The sequence below is a fragment of the Tachyglossus aculeatus genome, chromosome X1 (genome assembly GCF_015852505.1).
Source record: "Tachyglossus aculeatus isolate mTacAcu1 chromosome X1, mTacAcu1.pri, whole genome shotgun sequence".
In the NCBI taxonomy this organism is placed as follows: Eukaryota; Metazoa; Chordata; class Mammalia; order Monotremata; family Tachyglossidae; genus Tachyglossus; species Tachyglossus aculeatus.
This window is the reverse complement of record NC_052101.1, coordinates 17,995,851-18,014,309: the sequence shown is the minus strand read 5'-3', so window position 1 is coordinate 18,014,309 and position 18,459 is coordinate 17,995,851. Positions and strand designations below refer to the sequence as shown.

Here is an 18,459-nt window from a genome sequence, read left to right as displayed (position 1 = left end):
CCTTCATATCCACCACTCTTCCCATCTTCAAAACCTTTCTAAATTCACATCTCCTAAAGAGACCTTCCCAAAGTAAGCCCCTATTTCCTTCCACTGTGTTTCAACTGTGCATTTGGTTGGGTTCTCCATTAGGGACATTGGTACTCACTCCAGCCCCACAGTAATTATGCAGATAGTCTTACACTCCACTATTTCCTCTATCTGCAATTTATTTTAATGTCTGTCTTTCCCTGTAGACTGTAAGCTCCTTGTGGGAAGGGATTGCATCACCAACTTTGTTGTATTGTACTTTCCCAAGTGCTTAGCACATTGCTCTGCACACAGTAAGTACTCAATAAATATCTTTGATTGCTATAAACTTAAATGGAATATCATCACAAGCCATTTGGGCTAGAACATGGTGGTTGAGCCTCAGAACATTTTCCCTTTAAGAGAAAATCATTTAAAAGTAACCATTAATTCAAAAGGAATTAGTGAGTTGCGGGGAGATAGGTTGAAGGTATCACTATAAATGGTATTTTTCAATTCACTTCCTGTATTATTGATATGTTCATCCCTAAGAGAATCCTTTGCACTCTTGTCACCCAATTCACTGGGAGTGAGAACATCAAAGCTAGTTCATCATTCTCAATGGAAGATTAGATCCTGCAAAATTACAACGCAAAGAAATGCAACATACTAATACCATAATGTACAGTAAGTCTGAGTCCAGAGATGGAGAAGGTAGCCTCTTCACACCTTGGTTGATACTACACCATGTATACAACCATTTCTTCCTAAAAAAAAAAAATACATGTACCTACTTTGAAAAGCAGCGTGGCTCAGTGGAAAGAGCCCGGGCTTTGGAGTCAGAGGTCATGGGTTCAAAGCCCGGCTCCACCAATTGTCAGCTGTGTGACTTTGGGCAAGTTACTTAACTTCTCTGCGCCTCAGTTCTCTCATCTGTAAAATGGGGATGAAAACTGTGAGCCCCCCGTGGGACAACCTGATCACCTTGTAACCTCCCGAGCACTTAGAACAGTGCTTTGCATATACTAAGTGCTTAGTAAATGCCATTATTATTATGATTATTACTTGTGTACTGTGCTATATCCAGAACAGATTTGTATTGTGGAAAGAACACTCCTTAATACTTCCATTGCTCTATAGCCAAAGCCTGAGCTGAACATTCATTCATTCGTTCATTCATTCATTCATTCAGAGAAACAGCGTAGCTCAGTGGAAAGAGCACAGGCTTTGGAGGCAGAGGTCATGGGTTCAAATCCCCACTCCACCAATTGTCAGCTGTGTGACTTTGGGCAAGTCACTTCACTTCTCTGGGCCTCAGTTATCTCATCTGTAAAATGGGGATTAAGACTGTGAGCCCCCGTGGACAACCTGATCACCTTGTAACCTCCCGAGCGCTTAGAACAGTGCTTTGCACATAGTAAGCACTTAATAAATGTCATCATTATTATTCAATTGTATTTATTAAGTGCTTACTGTGTTCAGAACACTATACTAAGCACTTGAGAGAGTACAGTACAACAGTAAACAGACACATTCCCTGCCCACAGTGTACATTATAAGAGGAAGGACTGTGAAGTCTTACCAAATAAGCAATGTACCGTCATTCAAAAACACCTACTTTGTATAGAGCACTGTACTAAGCCATCAGGAATGTAATAGAAGAAATAATTCCTGTTCTCAGGGATTTAACAGATGAGTAAATAAAATTGCAGAAAGCAGTATTAAAGGGGTATTCAATCTATGTACATAAAATACTACTTAATTGTGGTAACAAATGCTTAGGGAGTTCAAAAGGGTCGAGGTGGCATTTGGGTAAATATAAGGTAGAAAAATTAGAGATTACTCATGGAAGGCTTCTGGGAGGAGATGCGATCTCAAAGGGGCTTTGCATGTAGAGTGAACCCAATTCTGACATATTGTGATGGCAGTGTATGTTTAGTCTTATCTAACATCAAAATAGTTTGACTCAAGAGAACCCTATCTATTTACATTTGTACATACTTGGAAATATAGGATAGCCAGGTTTAAATGGATAACCTTGTAAAACACAAATATTTATGAGTCGTACTTGATAGGTTAAAGTATTCTTATTCTGGCTACATGTTTGGTAATCAAATTGCTTTTAAAAATCTACCATCAGAATTCCCATTTCCTGAAGAAAGTGACACCAAAAAGTATCATCTTCCATAAACCTTTCTGCTTAAGCACTTGATATTTGCCCCACGCTCAGCCCCACAGCACTTATGTGTCTATTTGAAATGTATTTATTTTTATTAATGTCTGTGTTCCTCTCTGGACTGTAAGATCCTTGTGGGCAGGGAATGTGCCTTCCAACTCGATTGCATTGTACTCTCCCAAGCACTTAGTAGAGTGTTCTGCACACAATATGAGCACTATAAATACCATTGGTTGACGGATTGATTGTTTCCTTTTCAGGGCCGAAGAGTAGAAATCTTAGGTCTTCCCTGGGAGCCATGGAGAGTGCAAGTTACTCTTGAAGGAGCACCAGAAATGATGCTACAAGGTGAGAAGTGGTAAAAGCACATGCTCTGATGATTGCGTACAGTAAGCCTGGAGTGGATAGATTTAGTAGTTCCTGATCAAAACTGAGTGACCATGCTTGTTAAGCTAAAACAGTCTAAACCCTTGAATAATCGGACTAAAACAATAAGATGCTTCCATAATACACCACTTCTGACTGGTAGTACAGATCGGGTCATTAATGTTTTCCATGTAAACACGTACATTGCTGAATAGACAGTATGGCCTGTTGGATTGAGAGCATGAAAGTCCCAAAGTTCAGTCCTGCTCAGTGAAAGTTTAGGTGCAGAAACTTAGACAAGTGCTTCCATCATTGTCTTCTTTAGGAAAAGCTAGTGTGCAAGCTTAAGATCTTCAATAGCGGCAACATGATGAGGACCTTGCATTGGTATTTATTGAGTGCTTACTGTGTGCAGAGCGCTGTACTAAGCACTTGGGAGAGTACAAGAGAGTTGGTAGACACATTCCCTGCCTACAACGAGCCTACATTCTAGAGTGGGGAGACAGACATTATCATAAATAAATAATTTATAATACATGATTTAATCATGTACACCAAGTGCTGTGGGCCTCAGGATGGGTGAATATCAAATGCCCAAAGGTCATAGATCTAATTCATTCAATTGTATTTATTGAGCACTTACAGTGTGCAGAGCACTGTACTAAGCGCTTGGGAAGTGCAAGTTGGTTAGTGCATAGAGGACACAGAAAGGAGACAGTGAGCTCATTTTGTTTTGTTTTCTGTCTCCCCCTTCTAGACTGTGAGCTCGTTGTTGGGTAGGGACCGTCTCTATATGTTGCCGACTTGTACTTCCCAAGCGCTTAGTACAGTGCTCTGCACACAGTAAGCGCTCAATAAATACGATTGAATGAATGAATGAATAAATATGTCTGTTGTTATATTTTACTCTCCCAAGTGCTTAGTACAGTGCTTTGCACACAAAAGCACTCAATGAATATCATTGAATGAATGAGTGAATGATTGGAGACGGATCCAGGGAAAAGAGGGTTTAATTGGGGAAGGTCTGTTGGAGGAGACTTGGGTTTCATAAGGCTTTGAAGGTGGGGGGAATGGTATTCTGGCATATATGGAGGGATTTGGGTGGGAGTTCCGGCCTAGACAGCCGACAAGGGAAAGTGGTTAGCAGTGAGATAAATGAGCATGGGCACATTGAGTAAGCAGCTGCTAGAAGAGCAAAGTGTGCAGGCTGGACTGTAGTAAGCGATCAGGGAGGTAAGGTTAGAGGGGCTGAGCTGACTCAGTGCCTAAAAACCTGCCCCCATCCTAGTCTCTCCTTTCATAGAAAAGCACCAAAGAACCAGAAAGTATAACTGCATAATCAATTACAAAGGAAAATGGATCAGGTAATTTTTAACCTGATATATATTTAATATATTTAAACCCAAAGAAAATCGAGTCTATGTACTAACCTATACCAAGGAAGCCCTAAAGACTTCCCAGGCTTTCTATGGGATGCACAGAATTAAACACGATCACCAAATTCTGCTAGCTAAGTACACTCTTGCTCAACGCACAGAGACAAAGAAATGGAAAACAGAAAATATGGCTTTTGGAAGATTGACCATAGGTCAGTGATGGACCGACTATTCTATTTATTTTGTTAATGATGTGCATATAGCTATAATTCTATTTCTTCTGATGATTTTGCCACATGTCTACATGTTTTGTTTTGTTGTCTGTCTCCCCCTTCTAGACTGTGAGCCCGTGGCTGGGTAGGGACCGTCTCTATATGTTGCCGACATGTACTTCCCAAGCGCTTAGTACAGTGCTCTGCGCACAGTAAGCACTCAATAAATACGATTGAATGAATGAATGAATGACCATCGAGCTTCAAACCAAACTGTGGTGTCCAGGCTTCTGTATTACTATAAATTATCATTATGGAACTTATTAAGTGCTTACTGCATACCAAGTTCTGTCCTAAGTGCTGGGGTAGATACAATACAATCAGGCTGGATACAGTCCTTTTCCCACTAGGGGCTCACAGTCTAAGTAGGCCAGGAGTAGAATTTAACCCCCATTTTATAGGCGAGGAAACTGAGGCACAGAGAAGTTAAGTGACTTGCCTAAGGTCATGAGGCAGATAAATAATAATAATGGCATTTATTAAGGACTTACTATGTGCAAAGCACTGTTCTAAGCACTGGGGAGGTTAGAAGGTGATCAGATTGTCCCACGTGGGGCTCACAGTCTTAATCCCCATTTTACAGATGAGGTAACTGAGGCACAGAGAAGTTAAGTGACTTGCCCAAAGTTACACAGCTGATAAATGGTTGAGCCAGGGTTAGAATCCAGGTCCTCTGGCTCCCAGGCTCATGCTCTTTCCACGAGGCCACACTGCTTCCTCTGTTTGTTTCAGGAGACCAACCTGGATTTTTAGACTGTGAGCCCACTGTTGGGTAGGGACTGTCTCTATATGTTGCCAACTTATGCTTCCCAAGTGCTTAATACAGTGCTCTGCACACAGTAAGCGCTCAATAAATACAATTGATGATGATGATGATTCTGAAGCAGTTTCACTTGCATCACCCACAAGCTATATTCAGGATTAAAAGGGAGGTCAAAATTACCAACATTGCAGTGCTCTCACACAGTTAGCTCACCAGTATTGAGACAATGATCCCCTCAGCATAGCATCTCTGGCTGGGACGTGTGAGGAGAATCGACGAGAGGGAAGCAGCATGGCTTAGTGGAAAGAGCCCAGACCTGGAGATCTATTTCCACTCTGCCACTTCCCTGCTGAATAACCTTTGGCAAATCACTGTATTTCTCTGTGCTTCAGTTTACTCATCTGTGAAATGGAGGTAAAATATTCACTTTCCTACCCTCTCAGACTGTCAGCCCCATGTGGGATAAGGACTGTGTATGATTAAGGACTGTGTATGATGTACAGAAGCAGCGTGGCTTGGGAGCCGAAGGTCATGGGTTCTAATCCCGGCTCTGTCCCTTATCAGCTGTGGGACTTTGGGCAAGTCAATTCACTTCTCTGGGCCTCAGTTACCTCATCTGTCAAATGAGAATTAAAACTGTGAGCCCCATGTGGGACAACCTGATCACCTTCTATCCCCCCTAGTGCTTAGAATAGTGCTTCACACATAGTAAGTGCTTAACAAATGCTATCATTACTATTATTATAATTATTTAATTGTACTATACACTTGGGAGAGTAAAATATAACAGGGTTGGTAGATACTTTCCTTGCCCACAACAAACTTGGAGTCTAGAGGAAAGACATTCATTAAGACAGTCATTAAGAGTAAACATTGAGTTGGTCACACAGAGATCATTTTATGCACACATATAATAATAATAATAATAATAATGGTATTTGTTAAGCACTTACTATGCGCAAAGCACTGTTCTAGGTGCTGGGGAGGTTAGAAGGTGATCAGGTTGTCCCACAGGGTTGTGCTCACGGTTTTAATCCCCATTTTACAGATGAAGTAACTGAAGCACAGAGAAGTTAAGTGACTTGCCCAAAGTCACACAGCTGACAGTTGGCGAAGATGAGATTTGAACCCATGACCTCTGACTCCAAAGCCCAGGCTCTTTCCACTGAGCCAAGCTGCTTCTCTATTGAGAGTCCACTTCAACTTCCCAAGTGCTTTGGAAGATGTCACTGCACTGGTACCCTTTATTCACCTTGGCCCCACAGCATTCATGTATATACCTGTAATTTATTTCAATGTCTGTCTCCCCCCTAGACTATAAGCTCCTTGTGGACAGGCAATGTGTCTACCAACTCCCTTATGGTTTACTCTCCTAAGCACTTAGTACAGCACTCTGATCACACAACAAGCGCTCAAAAATAGGATTGATTGTTTGATTCAACAATTATAAATACACATACAAATTTGTATATGTTATCGTATATTTCCACATTTCTTTCTTAAAAAACATGTTGGAAAGACTAAATCACCAGATGATGATTTTATTTTATCTATAAGATTCAGATTGGTCGCAACTGATTCTGATTGGATCTAACACTAGGTTCATGCAGGCTTGAAGAATGAGAATTGTATGATTCATCAGCATAGACTAACCTTCTAAATATTGATTCAGGTGCAATTTAGACCAAAAACCTGCTGCAGGATCCTGGATTGAATCCAGAGATTATAAACATATATTTCTCTTTCTATTTTAAAAAACAAGGAAGTTCATTTCATGCATGAAGTATGTCCAATTGTCCACCTAGGTCTACTGTTGTTTGAAGAATCACAGGAAAGAAAAACAACACACCATGGAACTTGGGAAAATATCTTGTCTGGCCTCTTGAATTTCCTCTCGTCCAGACAGCATGTTTTGCTGATCATGCTGCAGACTTAAAATCCCTCTAATTGTAGCCGTTTAGTTAGGCCGTATTCAACCCGTATCATTTTTTAACAACCAACACATTTCTCTAACCCTTTCCACATTTACTTTCTTTAACCTGATGATTCCTCTGATGTCAGGAGCCCAGAGGAAAGTGATTCAGATGTGTGGACTGAATTTTTCATTTTATTTGCAAATCTGGATTGCTAACAGTTTGGTCTGATTCTTATCTTTAGCTTTATCCCCGTACATCTGGCCTAACCCATACGCTAAATCATCAAAAACAGACTGAAAGTAATTCAGAAATGCAGGTGAATACAGTCTATCCTAAACAATGCCAAGTCCATATGTGCTTACTCTGCACAGAACCCTGTACTAAGTACTTGAGATTCCAATAGAATAAGAAGACATTATCTCTGACCTCAAGGAGCTTACAATTTAGCCAGGGTAAATCAAAAGAAGAGTAATAGCATTTATTAAGCACTTACAGCATTCAGAGCACTCTACTAAGAATCTGGTTTTTTTGTTTCAAGTATGCCTTCGTTTCTTCTTATCTTAATAAAGTAGTCACTCCACTCATACCCACCATAGCTAGGTTTCCCTCATAATGACTCTCGTGTCTTGCAGAATGTATATAGGTCTATTTTGAAATAGTCCCTTCCAGAAGGATTTGGACAAATTCTTCAATCAATAACGTTTTTTGAGTCTATTCTATGAGGCAGGGACACAACAGTGGGAGAGAACGTGCATGATTTATTCATTCATTCATTCAATCGTATTTATTGAGCACTTACTGTGTGCAGAGCACTGTACTTAGCGCTTGGGAAGTACAAGTCAGCAACATATTCCTGTCCTCAAGGAGCTTACAGTCTCACAGGGGAGAGAGACAATAAAGTAAATTATAGAGGTGGGAGTAGTAGAGTATATAAGATAAAGTATCTTAAAGTATATAAAATAAGATAAAAATAGAGAAGCAGCGTGGCTCACTGGAGAGAGCCCCGGCTTTGGAGTCAGAGGTCATGGGTTCAAACCCCGGCTCCACCAATTGTCAGCTGTGTGACTTTGGGCAAGTCACTTAACTTCTCTGAGCCTCAGTTACCTCATCAGTAAAATGGGGATTAAGACTGTAAGCCCCCTGTGGGGCAACCTGATCGCCTTGTAACCTCCCCAGCGCTTAGAACAGTGCTTTGCACATAGTAGGCACTTAATAAATGCCATCATTATTATTATTGAATACATAAGTGTTATGAGGGTACTCAAGTGCTTAGGTGGCAAGGGAGTGCTGAAATGGCAGCTGGGTTCATCATCATCAATCGTATTTATTGAGCGCTTACTGTGTGCAGAGCACTGTACTAAGCGCTTGGGAAGTACAAGTTGGCAACATATAGAGACAGTCCCTACCCAACAGTGGGCTCAGAGTCTAAAAGGGGTTAATATAAGGTGCAGGGGTGAGGGTGAAATAAGACATTAATTGGAAAAAAGACTCCTGGAAGATATGTGTTTTCAGGAGGGTTTTGAAAGTGGGGAGGCCCTTGGTCTGTCAGATATGAAGGAAAATGGATTTCCAGGCATGGGGGAAGAGACTAGGTCCATGCACAGTGAGTAGATTAGCTTGAGGGAAATGAGGAGTTGGAGAAGAGTGAATAAGTAGGAGGGAGGGAGTTTACTGAGTGCTTTGAAGTCAGTGGTCTGGAGTTTGTGCTTGACGCGAAGAAACAACCAGTAGAAGCTTTTTGAGGAGTGGGAAGATTCTGCTTCCCAGCCAGCCTTCCTGACCTGTCCCAAGATTCCCTTTCCCCCTTCCCATTGAGCTCACTCTGTTCCCCAGTTTTATAGAGGAGTCTGTCACTTGCATTTGGACATTTTATAATTGCCATTTTGAGGATATGATGAGCCCTGGAGTAATGCACTGTACTTCTTCACAGCAACTGTCTCCGCTTTTGGGCACATATGCTTCAAATCTGAGAATATCATAGATATATATGGGAATCTTCGCAGAGATCTCTGAGGCAGGCTGGTATTTAACGCAAAAACAAAGCCATTTGGAGCTAAAGTACTTTCCACCAGGCAGTTTAGCTGCTGTTCTATGAGGCGGGCTCACTGTGCTTGACGGACACATTTCGATTAAATGCTGCTTTGTATTCCTCCAAAGATGAGCGCAATAAGGACGTTTGTCAAAGGAAAAACTGCAACAAGCGATTACATGTAGAACATCTGTACTCTGTGGTTCATTGTTTGCAAGAGTTTATTGACCATAATTTTGATGCATATAGGTTTTAAAGAATGTAAAGCACATTTATCTTCTGTGGCTATCATTTATTTGAGGCTGAGTTTATTTATTTCTGTTTTCTTCTGGGCATTTTATTTATCTTGCAACTCCGAGGAGATAATAAAGTAAAAGATGATTCCTAAAGAGGAACTTTGTGGAAGCTCTGCAGAATTGATGAGGAAAGGCAGAGTTTTTCCAAGGGGATTGTGCTTTTGAGTTGGAAAATATTCTCTCTGCTATGGGGTAACTGCAATAGCGAAGGAGAAATTGTCAGGGGACAGCAAAGACAAGGATGGAGAAGGGGTGGGGAAATGGAAGTGAGGGGTGCCTAGAGCAGGTGGGGATTGGGTTTGGGGGGAGGGTGAAGAGAGATGGGGCTTATCCTTTCACTAACTGGGACAAGGTACTTGTTAAATGCTTAGTATGTGCCAAGCACTGCCTAAGCACCAGTGTAGATACAGGTTACCCTCTCAGTATCACACCTGGCAAGTTTCCGGTACTCTGCCAATCTCAACTACGAGAGAGAGAGAGAGAGAGTCAAGCAGAGGCATATCCATTTCATTCCTAGCTTGGGCAGAGACTAGAAAGTGGAAGGCCATCGGCTACAAATCAAAAGTCACCTGTCCTGGGCAGCAGGAGCAGGGGAGAGACTCAGTGGTGGAGACTCATGTTTACTGCACAGAAGGCGGCAATGGTAAACCACTTCCTTATTTTTACCAAGAAAACTCTAAGGATACACTACAGAACAATTGCAGATGGAGGAGGGATGTTCTGGGAGAGATGTGTCCATGGGGTCACTATGGGCTGGAGATGACTCTGCTGCATAAGACAAGTCAAGGTACAAGTTAATCAGCATGGACAGAGTCCCTATCCCACATAGGATTAATTTTACAGGTGAGGGAATTAAAGAAGTAAAGTGACTTGCCCAAGATCAGTGGCCGACTTGGGATTAAAACTCAGGTCCTTCTGACACCAAAGCCCGTGTTCTATCCACTGAGCCATGCTGCTTCTCTATTAGAACGGGTTTTACCCACGTGGACTTGTGAAGAAGGGAAATGGACTCACTCATTGTTACATTCCTGGAGATTATAATAATAATAATGATAATAGTGATAATGATGATGATGATAATAATAATAATAATAATAATTGTTCTTCTGTTTTGGGTTCTACAGGATGCACCCAAGTGGAAGTTCAAGATGGCTGGGTGCGATTCACCAACCTGGCAATCTTGAATTCTGGGTCAAACTGGCACTTGGTTTTCAATGTGGCATTCCCTCCAGGTAAAGGGGTTACTACATGTGTTCGATATCCTATGTTTGGGGTCTCTTATCTGTAAAACAAATCCCTCCTGAAAATACAGCTAGGTCAGGTCTAGAGGACTCTCGCTGTGCATCCTGGAGGGAAACTCCTTGGAATTGGAGTTAGGGACTGGAAACAGGCCTGGCTAAAATCAAGGGTCAACCTTTCAGAGACACAGGTTGAGCAAGGTGCCAGGCAGAATATGTCAACTCCTCCTCAAAGGTCATAAGGCCCTAGGTAGAAGAGTCTACATCTTCACTGAAGCTGGAATGTTTTGTAGAGAGAATGGAAGCAATCTGTGGTATTTATTGAGCATTTACTGTGTGAAGAATACTGTACTAAATGTCTGGGAGAGTACAATGCAATAGAGTTAGTAGACATGTTCTCCACCCTACAATCTAGAGGGAAAGGGCCCAGCATTTACCTAGCGCATTTGGATAATTATTTTGACAAAGAGGGGCTCAAAGGACATTTCAGAGTTCTCCTCTGGATCAGAGATTGTCACCCTAGCCTCACTGGGCTGGACTTCTGGTGGTTTGCTCACAGACTGCTTACTTCTCATGAACAAGCATAATTAGAGTTCCTTCCAAGGTGGAAACCACATACCCAGTATAAGGAAAATTCAAATTCAAAGGAAAATTCAGATCCTATGCAGCCATGTAGTTTAAGTGCACTGAAAACCCCAATCTCTTCTTTCACTAAGTTTCTTAGTGAAGTGAAAATAAACCAAAAAGCCAAAACAAAAAAAACTCACCCCTTCTCATTTCATTTACACTGTTGGCAAGTTCTATGTTACTGGGATTGACGCTCAGCAGTCATTCCGAGGTAATTAAACTATAAACCGAGTTTGCTATAAATCAAGGCCAACCAGGCCCATGCAAAATATCTTGCTTATCTGGCCTCATTCTGACTGTTAAGGTCATGCCTTTTAGAAGCAGGAGCCGCAGCTAATCCTGTTGTGTACTGATTTATGGTAAGAACTGACTGTACTATCCTCTTCAAAAAAAGCGATTGGACTCTGACTTGGAGCTGAATTCAGTCTCCTGAAAAACATAATTTGAAGACAATCTCATCCATTATATTATGAACCAGAGAAGTTGCCATCTGCAGGCCAAAAAAAAGCCAACTGAATAAACTATAATGATCTTTTCTAGCAATGCAAGCTGGTTTCTTAGTCTATGTTCCCCAAGGGCTTGGCTAATTTTCGTGATAAGCATTCAGAATGATCCTTGACCCCAAAATAGAGGTGTGTCTTTGACTATTTTGTGGATGCAAAAACATTCTAGTGCTTAAGAAACTAAGATTTGGAAAACTGCATATGCACATGATTTGTAGGTTGATTTATTTGTCTAATGGGCTTGAGAAAAAGTCATAGCCGGTGGTGTATAAAATGATACCATTTCCCTCTAGGGCTATGTGGGGTACCAGAAAAGCTCATAAATATTCTAAGGTTCAGCACATCAGACACTGTGCTGTAAAACTAAACATCCAAGCTCACGTATCGAAATGTGATCAAATGAGGTTAAATGAATGAAGAAGGTCAGATTAATCTTTCAATCAATTATAGTCATTGAGCGCTTACTGTGTGCATAGCACTGTACTTAGCTCTTGGGAGAGTACAATGTAACAGTATAACAGAGTTGGCAGACATGTCAGATGTGGCTTTCAGGTGCCCATGTAAGTCTCCCTAGGTGTAGCGTAAAGACTTTGCTCAGAACCAAGATGTATCCTCACTTGATGGCCACAACTGTTTATGACAGCAATTTCCCGAGTGGCTTTTGTCTTTTTAGCTCACTACAAGGAGACACAGAATAATTCACAAAGTTGGAAAGTCCAAAAGTGTAAACTTGAATCCTACTTGGCCATTTCCTTTCTAAGTGACATTGGGTAGAAGGCTTGACCTCTCTGGTAGCCAAGCTACACCTTGAGGGCTATTTTGAGGAACAGCTAATAAAATGTGTGTAAAGCACTTGGCAAATGGAAACTCACCAATAAAAATGGCCTTGATATCAGTCTGGGACCTGCCTTTTCTTAATTCCTATTTAAAACAGTCTTCCCATTCATTCTCCAAAACATTCCCTTAGCAGAATAGAGTTGAAATGCTCATCCATATTTTTTCCCCAAGATCACAATCCATAACTTATAAACACTGATGTTAAACTTCATCTGAATTACCTCTGAGAGAAAAAAACCTGCAAGGAATATGGATGGATGGCGAGAGAATGAAATATTTTTCAAGATGCCTAACTTTCTCTCAGGCTCTATTGACATCACATTGAGTAATGGAGCAAGGTTTCAGCATGCTCTTTGTTTCCCAATATATCAATATGCTTATCTAAATAAGCCAGAGGAATCATTTTGTAAAGCTATAAAGTTCACATTCACATTTTTTAGGTTTGAGAATTTAATCTCTCCTTTCAAAGAGGTTTTAAAAAAGCTTTAGTTACAATAGAAAATAATCAAGGCTGCTGTTTGTGGGTCTGTTTTTCCTTTAATTTATCATAGTTTAGTCCTTTGGAAGCTTTCTACATCTTTAACATTTCTTACCATCTTTTCTATTCTGTTTCTCCTTTCCCTTCCTACTTGCTCTCCCTGGAGGGAAAGAAACTGTTATTTTTCCTCTTTTGCCGATCACAAAACGGCAATCGAGAGAGCTTGGGTGGTCTGGTTAAATCACAAAGGGAGGCAGCACCAGAGATTAAATTTGATTTTTTAGAAGAGTTCTTGCAATGGACTCGTTTACCACACTCGGCAAATCTAGAGCCAGAAACAAAAGGATTTAGGAACCGTAACTTTGCAGCACGGTGGATGCTGCTGAACAAAGCACAGAGGGCCCATCTCTGAGGTAAAAACACTTGCATTTATATGCAAATATTTAAGAGGTGACAGAATAAGAGGTAAATGGGAAGGAACAGGTGGCTTCTCCATCGCGAGCTAGATATGATTGCACAAGTTTAGATTGGTACAAGATTAATTCAGGGCTTTCTACTCATAACAGATTAATATTAAGGGAAAGGCACTGCTCTTGGAATCAGAAATTTTCAATCCTAGAGACAAAGGAAAGTAGACTGTTGACCCGGTTCCCCCTGTATTTTACACTCACTCTCTCTCTCTCTCTCTCTCTCTCTCTCTCTCTCTCTCTCTCTCTCTCTCTCTCTCTCTCCCTCTCCCTCTCCCTCTCCCTCTCCCTCTCCCTCTCCCTCTCCCTCTCCCTCTCCCTCTCCCTCTTCCTCTCCGTCTATTCTCTCCCCCACATCCTCTCCCCCGCACGCTGGATTTTCTGGGAACTCCTGACAAGAGCAGGTTTTTTTTTGTTGTTGTTCCTTGATTCTGTTTTGTTTTTAAAGTTTAAATTACCCAAATTGTTATGGTTGCGACTCTCAGACAAGGTGCTGAATTTCTGAAGTTTGAGTTGCTTTCCACGTAAAGTGTGAACAACAACACTGACAACCTCCATCAGTAAATTTAGGGAAGCAGCATGGCTCAGTGGAAAGAGCACGGGCTTTGGAGTCAGAGGGCATGGGTTCAAATCCCTGCTCCACCGCTTGTCAGCTGTGTGACTTTGGGCAAGTCACTTAACTTCTCTGTGCCTCAGTTCCCTCATCTGTAAAAGGGGGATTAACACTGTGAGCCCCACGTCGGACAACCTGATCACCTTGTAACCTCCCCAGTGCTTAGAACAGTGCTTTGCACATAGTAAGCGCTTAATAAATGCCATTATTATTATTATTATTAAATTTGATGAGATCCCCTCCTCTATGGAATGAGGCTTTTGTCTAGTCACCTTCATTTTTGTACTGATTGCTCCTGTGTTTTTATCTGTAGGTGCCAACTTAACAGCCAGATCCAGGCCATTTGTGGTCTTACCCGTGGAAGAGAGGCACAAATCTACTATCATCATGGCTACTGTTCTGTGTTCAGCTGCCTCTTGGATTGCTCTGTGCTTTCTAGTGCTCTGCTGGTCCAAGAAAAGCAAAACCAAAAGTAGGTTGTTAAATAGTCAGAAAGAACTGAAAAAAGCACCCCCAAAACCAGAGTTTATTTTGAAAGGAGTATTACTCGATTACATGAATCCTGAGGTATGTAGTAAGCGGTCCATAATCGGCATGATTATGGGATGAAAAGGGTAAAGTTTGGGATGCCAGAGGGTATGTCCCTAACCACTGGGAAGGATGTCAAGGTTGGCAGCCATCGAACAGCCCTCCCAAACACCTTGTTACAATGGATAGAGACAGAATGATATAAAGGATGCCCTTGGTCAGATGAGGCTAAATAAATCAATCAATCAATTGTATTGAGCACTTACTGTGTGCAGAGCACTGTACTAAGCGCTTGGGAAGTACAAGTTGGGTGAGTGAAGAAAGTCAGATATGACTTTCAGGGCCCCTCTGGATGTAGGGACCAATGAGATGCATCAACATTTGATTGCCAAAGTGTGCTCTTTCCATTAAGTCAAACTGCTTCTCTTGCTTGGAGGCAGAGGAATATGCTAGATAATAATAATAATAATAATAATAATAATAATAATAATAATAATAATAATAATATTTGTTAAGCTCTTACTATGTGCAAAGCACTGTTCTAAGTGCTGGGGGATACAAAGTGATCAGGTTGTCCCACGTGGGGCTCACAATCTTAATCCCCATTTTACAGATGAGGTAACTGAGGCACAGAGAAGTTAAGTGACTTGCCCAAAGTCACACAGCTGACAATTGACGGAGTTGGGATTTGAACCCATGACCTCTGACTCCAAAGCCCGGGCTCTGTCTGTTTAGCCACGCTGCTTCTCTGCTTCTCTGCTGCTAAATGACCCTTCTAGAGTGAAGCTAATTTTTAGAGGTACTCTAATGGAACTCTAACAATAGAATTGCAGTGTTGGTCTCTAAAATTCTATAATAATAATAATAATTGCGGTATTTAAGTGCTTATTATGTGCCAGGCACTGTACTAAGTTCTAGTGTGGATACTAGCAGATTGGGTTGGACACAGTCCCTGTCCCACTTGGAGCTCACAATCTTAATCCCTATTTTATAGATGAGGTAACTAAGGCGCAGAAAAGTTAAGTGACTTGCCCATGGCTACAAAGCAGACAAGTCCATGCTCTCTCCACCACACCATGCTACGTTTTTCAATTACAGCTTTTTATGATTGGCAAATAATGACAAGGAGAAGCAGCTTGAAACAAGGCTGCTATTCCAAGAGCTGAGAAACTGGTAGAAAATAGAATGATCTCTCCTTCTTTACAGACAGGCAGAGGATTCATAGGAATAGAACTTCTACCAGGTTCAAAATTCTATAAATGTTCATATGCTGCAAATACTGAACTAGCTTCCTAATTGGCAAGCCACATGATAACGGAGATCCATAATTTGAGGGGACATAGAGCAAGGGCCCTCTTTTATAACTGGAAGGGAACACTTTTAGAATGGATTAGAAGCTCTATCTTGTCTCAGAAATGAGCAAGCAGAAACCCTGGACATCTCAACCAAGAAGTCTGGATTCACTCAGTGGAAATGGTCACTCTCCTTCATTCATTTAATAGTATTTATTAAGTGCATACTGTGTGCAGTGCACTGTACTAAATGCTTGGGAAAGTACAATACAGAAATAAAGAGAGACAATCCCTGCCCACCACGAGCTCACATTATGCAGCACAAAGTGTGTTCCATCCCAAACTCTCGTAATTGCTCTCTCAACCTGCTTAACTGCTCTTAAAAACACCAATCCCCATCCAAACAACTGATGTACCAGCAATGTATTCTAAGTGAGGTCACACTGGCTAATCCAATATTCCCTTTAACCCAAGTGGTTAGTCACTGTGATTCCTGACACCCCCAAATAGAAATCTGTCAATTGGATTAAGAAGTGTTGCATTTTTTATGAAGTAACCAATAATGTAGATTTGGAAGCAATAGTTTTAGTACAATGCTCTACGCACGGTAAGCACTCAACAAATATGATTGAATGAATGGTTTCACATTCACAGCTAATTCTGGCCATCAAAATGACTGGACTGGCCTAGATAATAATAATAATAATAATAATAATAATAATGGTATCTGTTAAGCGCTTTCTATGTGCCAAGCACCATTCTAAGCACTGGGGAGGGATACCAGGTAATCAGGTTGTCCCACAGGGGGCTCACAGTCTTAATCCCCATTTTATAGCTTAGGTAACTGAGGCACAGAGAATTGAAGTGACTTGCCCACAGTCACACAGCTGACACGTGGCAGAGCTGGGATTAGAACCCACGTCTTCATCTTGATGAAGGTAAAGGAAATATGTGTACCTGGAGAAATGTTCTCCCAAGCCCTTCCTCATCACCATATAATGGCCATCACTGTTGTGATCATCCTTAACATTTCCTTCATCCTCATCAATTGCTGCTGAGCCTTCACAGTACGAGACAAGAGAAGCGAAGGAGTGCTCTAAATCTTTGGTCAGACAGATACCAAATTCCGACTGTCACTGTTTTCTCAAGAAGGTGAAAAAAATCTTATCAGGTTTAGAATTAGAATTAGGGCAAGGATTAGGTAAAAGTACTGTGGCTAGGGTCTAGTTCAGAAGGCTACTTCAGATGTGGGGTTAAGAGTCAGGGTTGAGAGTGTTCAACTAACAATTAGTCTGCTGTTGACTTGTCCACCCAAGGCTTATGGAATATATAAAATCAACATGACTTTTTCCTGGCCCCAGGTAATATTATTGACCTTTGTTGAGTAGTTAGCTGCAAGGCTAACTTTTAAACTGGGCTGGATTCTGGTTGTCAGGAGCCTTTGGTTTCAGTTCCCATTAAGCGCTTAGTACAGTGCTCTGCACATAGTAAGCGCTCAGTAAATACGATTGATTGATTTGGTGACTGAAGGACTGACTGTCAGGATCCCAGGTATTGACACTTGCTATCTTGGGCTGCAGTTTCTGGATTCTGTAAATCCAGCTGTATGGGGATTAAGACTGTGAGACACCCTGATTACCTGGCAGCCCCACTCCCCCAGGACTTAAAACAGTGCTTGGCACATAGAAAGCACTTAACAAATTCTCCCTGGGTATCTCAGACAGCTTTAAGCATCAACTTCCTCTATGGCCAGAGGGAATCAGGAGTGGGTGGAGGGAGCTACTGTTTGATCTTTCACATATCGGGGCAGAACAGTATGCTAGCTTAAATTCAAGGACCTAGTAAGTAATGGGCAGAAATGAATCAGGTTCAGATTACCTGATATTTTAATTCAAGAACATCAGGGCATCTTCCCGGTAATATTGTAGTTGTTTTGGACAAGGCGTCAATTGGAGTAAACTAAAATCAGAATCATGACTTGTGAGAGTGTTTATCACTCTGACGTGCTGTCTTACTGCAATGGACTCTAGTGACCTGGAAGAGTTTATGCAGCTTCCAAAGGTGCCTATGATTCAGCCATGGGGGAGTATAACCTCAGGAGAACCTGGCTTATTAAACAGTAAAGAACAACAAAAACTGAAGGTGTGAAGATGTAGGAGTGAGCCCTTTTCTTGGTTGAAGAAAATTGGACTATCAGAATTGTGGTATGGTGACATATAGATTCATTGTCAGTCAGTCATATTTATTGAGCACTGTGTGCAAAGCACTATACTAAGCGCTTGGAAAGTACAATTCAGCAACAGAGACAATCCCTACCTAACAATGGGCTCACAGTCTAGAAGGGGGAAGACAGACAACAAAACGAACAAAACAAGTAGACATAGACATAGACATAGAGACTGAAATAGTTTGGTCAGACAGAATCGTGACTCCTACAAGACAATTAATAGCAAAAGACATTTCAAATGCATAGCTCAACCCCTTTATTTTATTTTATTTATTTTTTATTCTTTCATTTTTTAACAGTATTTGCTAAGCACTTACTATTTGTCAGGCACTGTACTAAACGCTGGGGTAGATAAAACGAATCAAATTGGACACAGTCCATGTCCCACATGGGGCTCACAGTCATAATTCCCATTTTACAGATGAGGCAACAGAGAAGAGAAGTGA

The 18,459-nt window shown here is 41.3% G+C and overlaps 1 protein-coding gene across 1 annotated transcript in view; it reads left to right on the top strand.

Moving 5' to 3' along the window:
- PKHD1 (PKHD1 ciliary IPT domain containing fibrocystin/polyductin) overlaps positions 1 to 18,459 on the top strand; it is a 388,392-nt gene that overhangs the window by 358,085 nt on the left and 11,848 nt on the right. Inside the window, exons 62-64 of the mRNA XM_038772975.1 lie at positions 2,446 to 2,533; positions 10,328 to 10,435; positions 14,280 to 14,438. Coding sequence (XP_038628903.1) covers positions 2,446 to 2,533; positions 10,328 to 10,435; positions 14,280 to 14,438 — 355 coding nt within the window. The remainder of the gene's footprint in view (positions 1 to 2,445; positions 2,534 to 10,327; positions 10,436 to 14,279; positions 14,439 to 18,459) is intronic.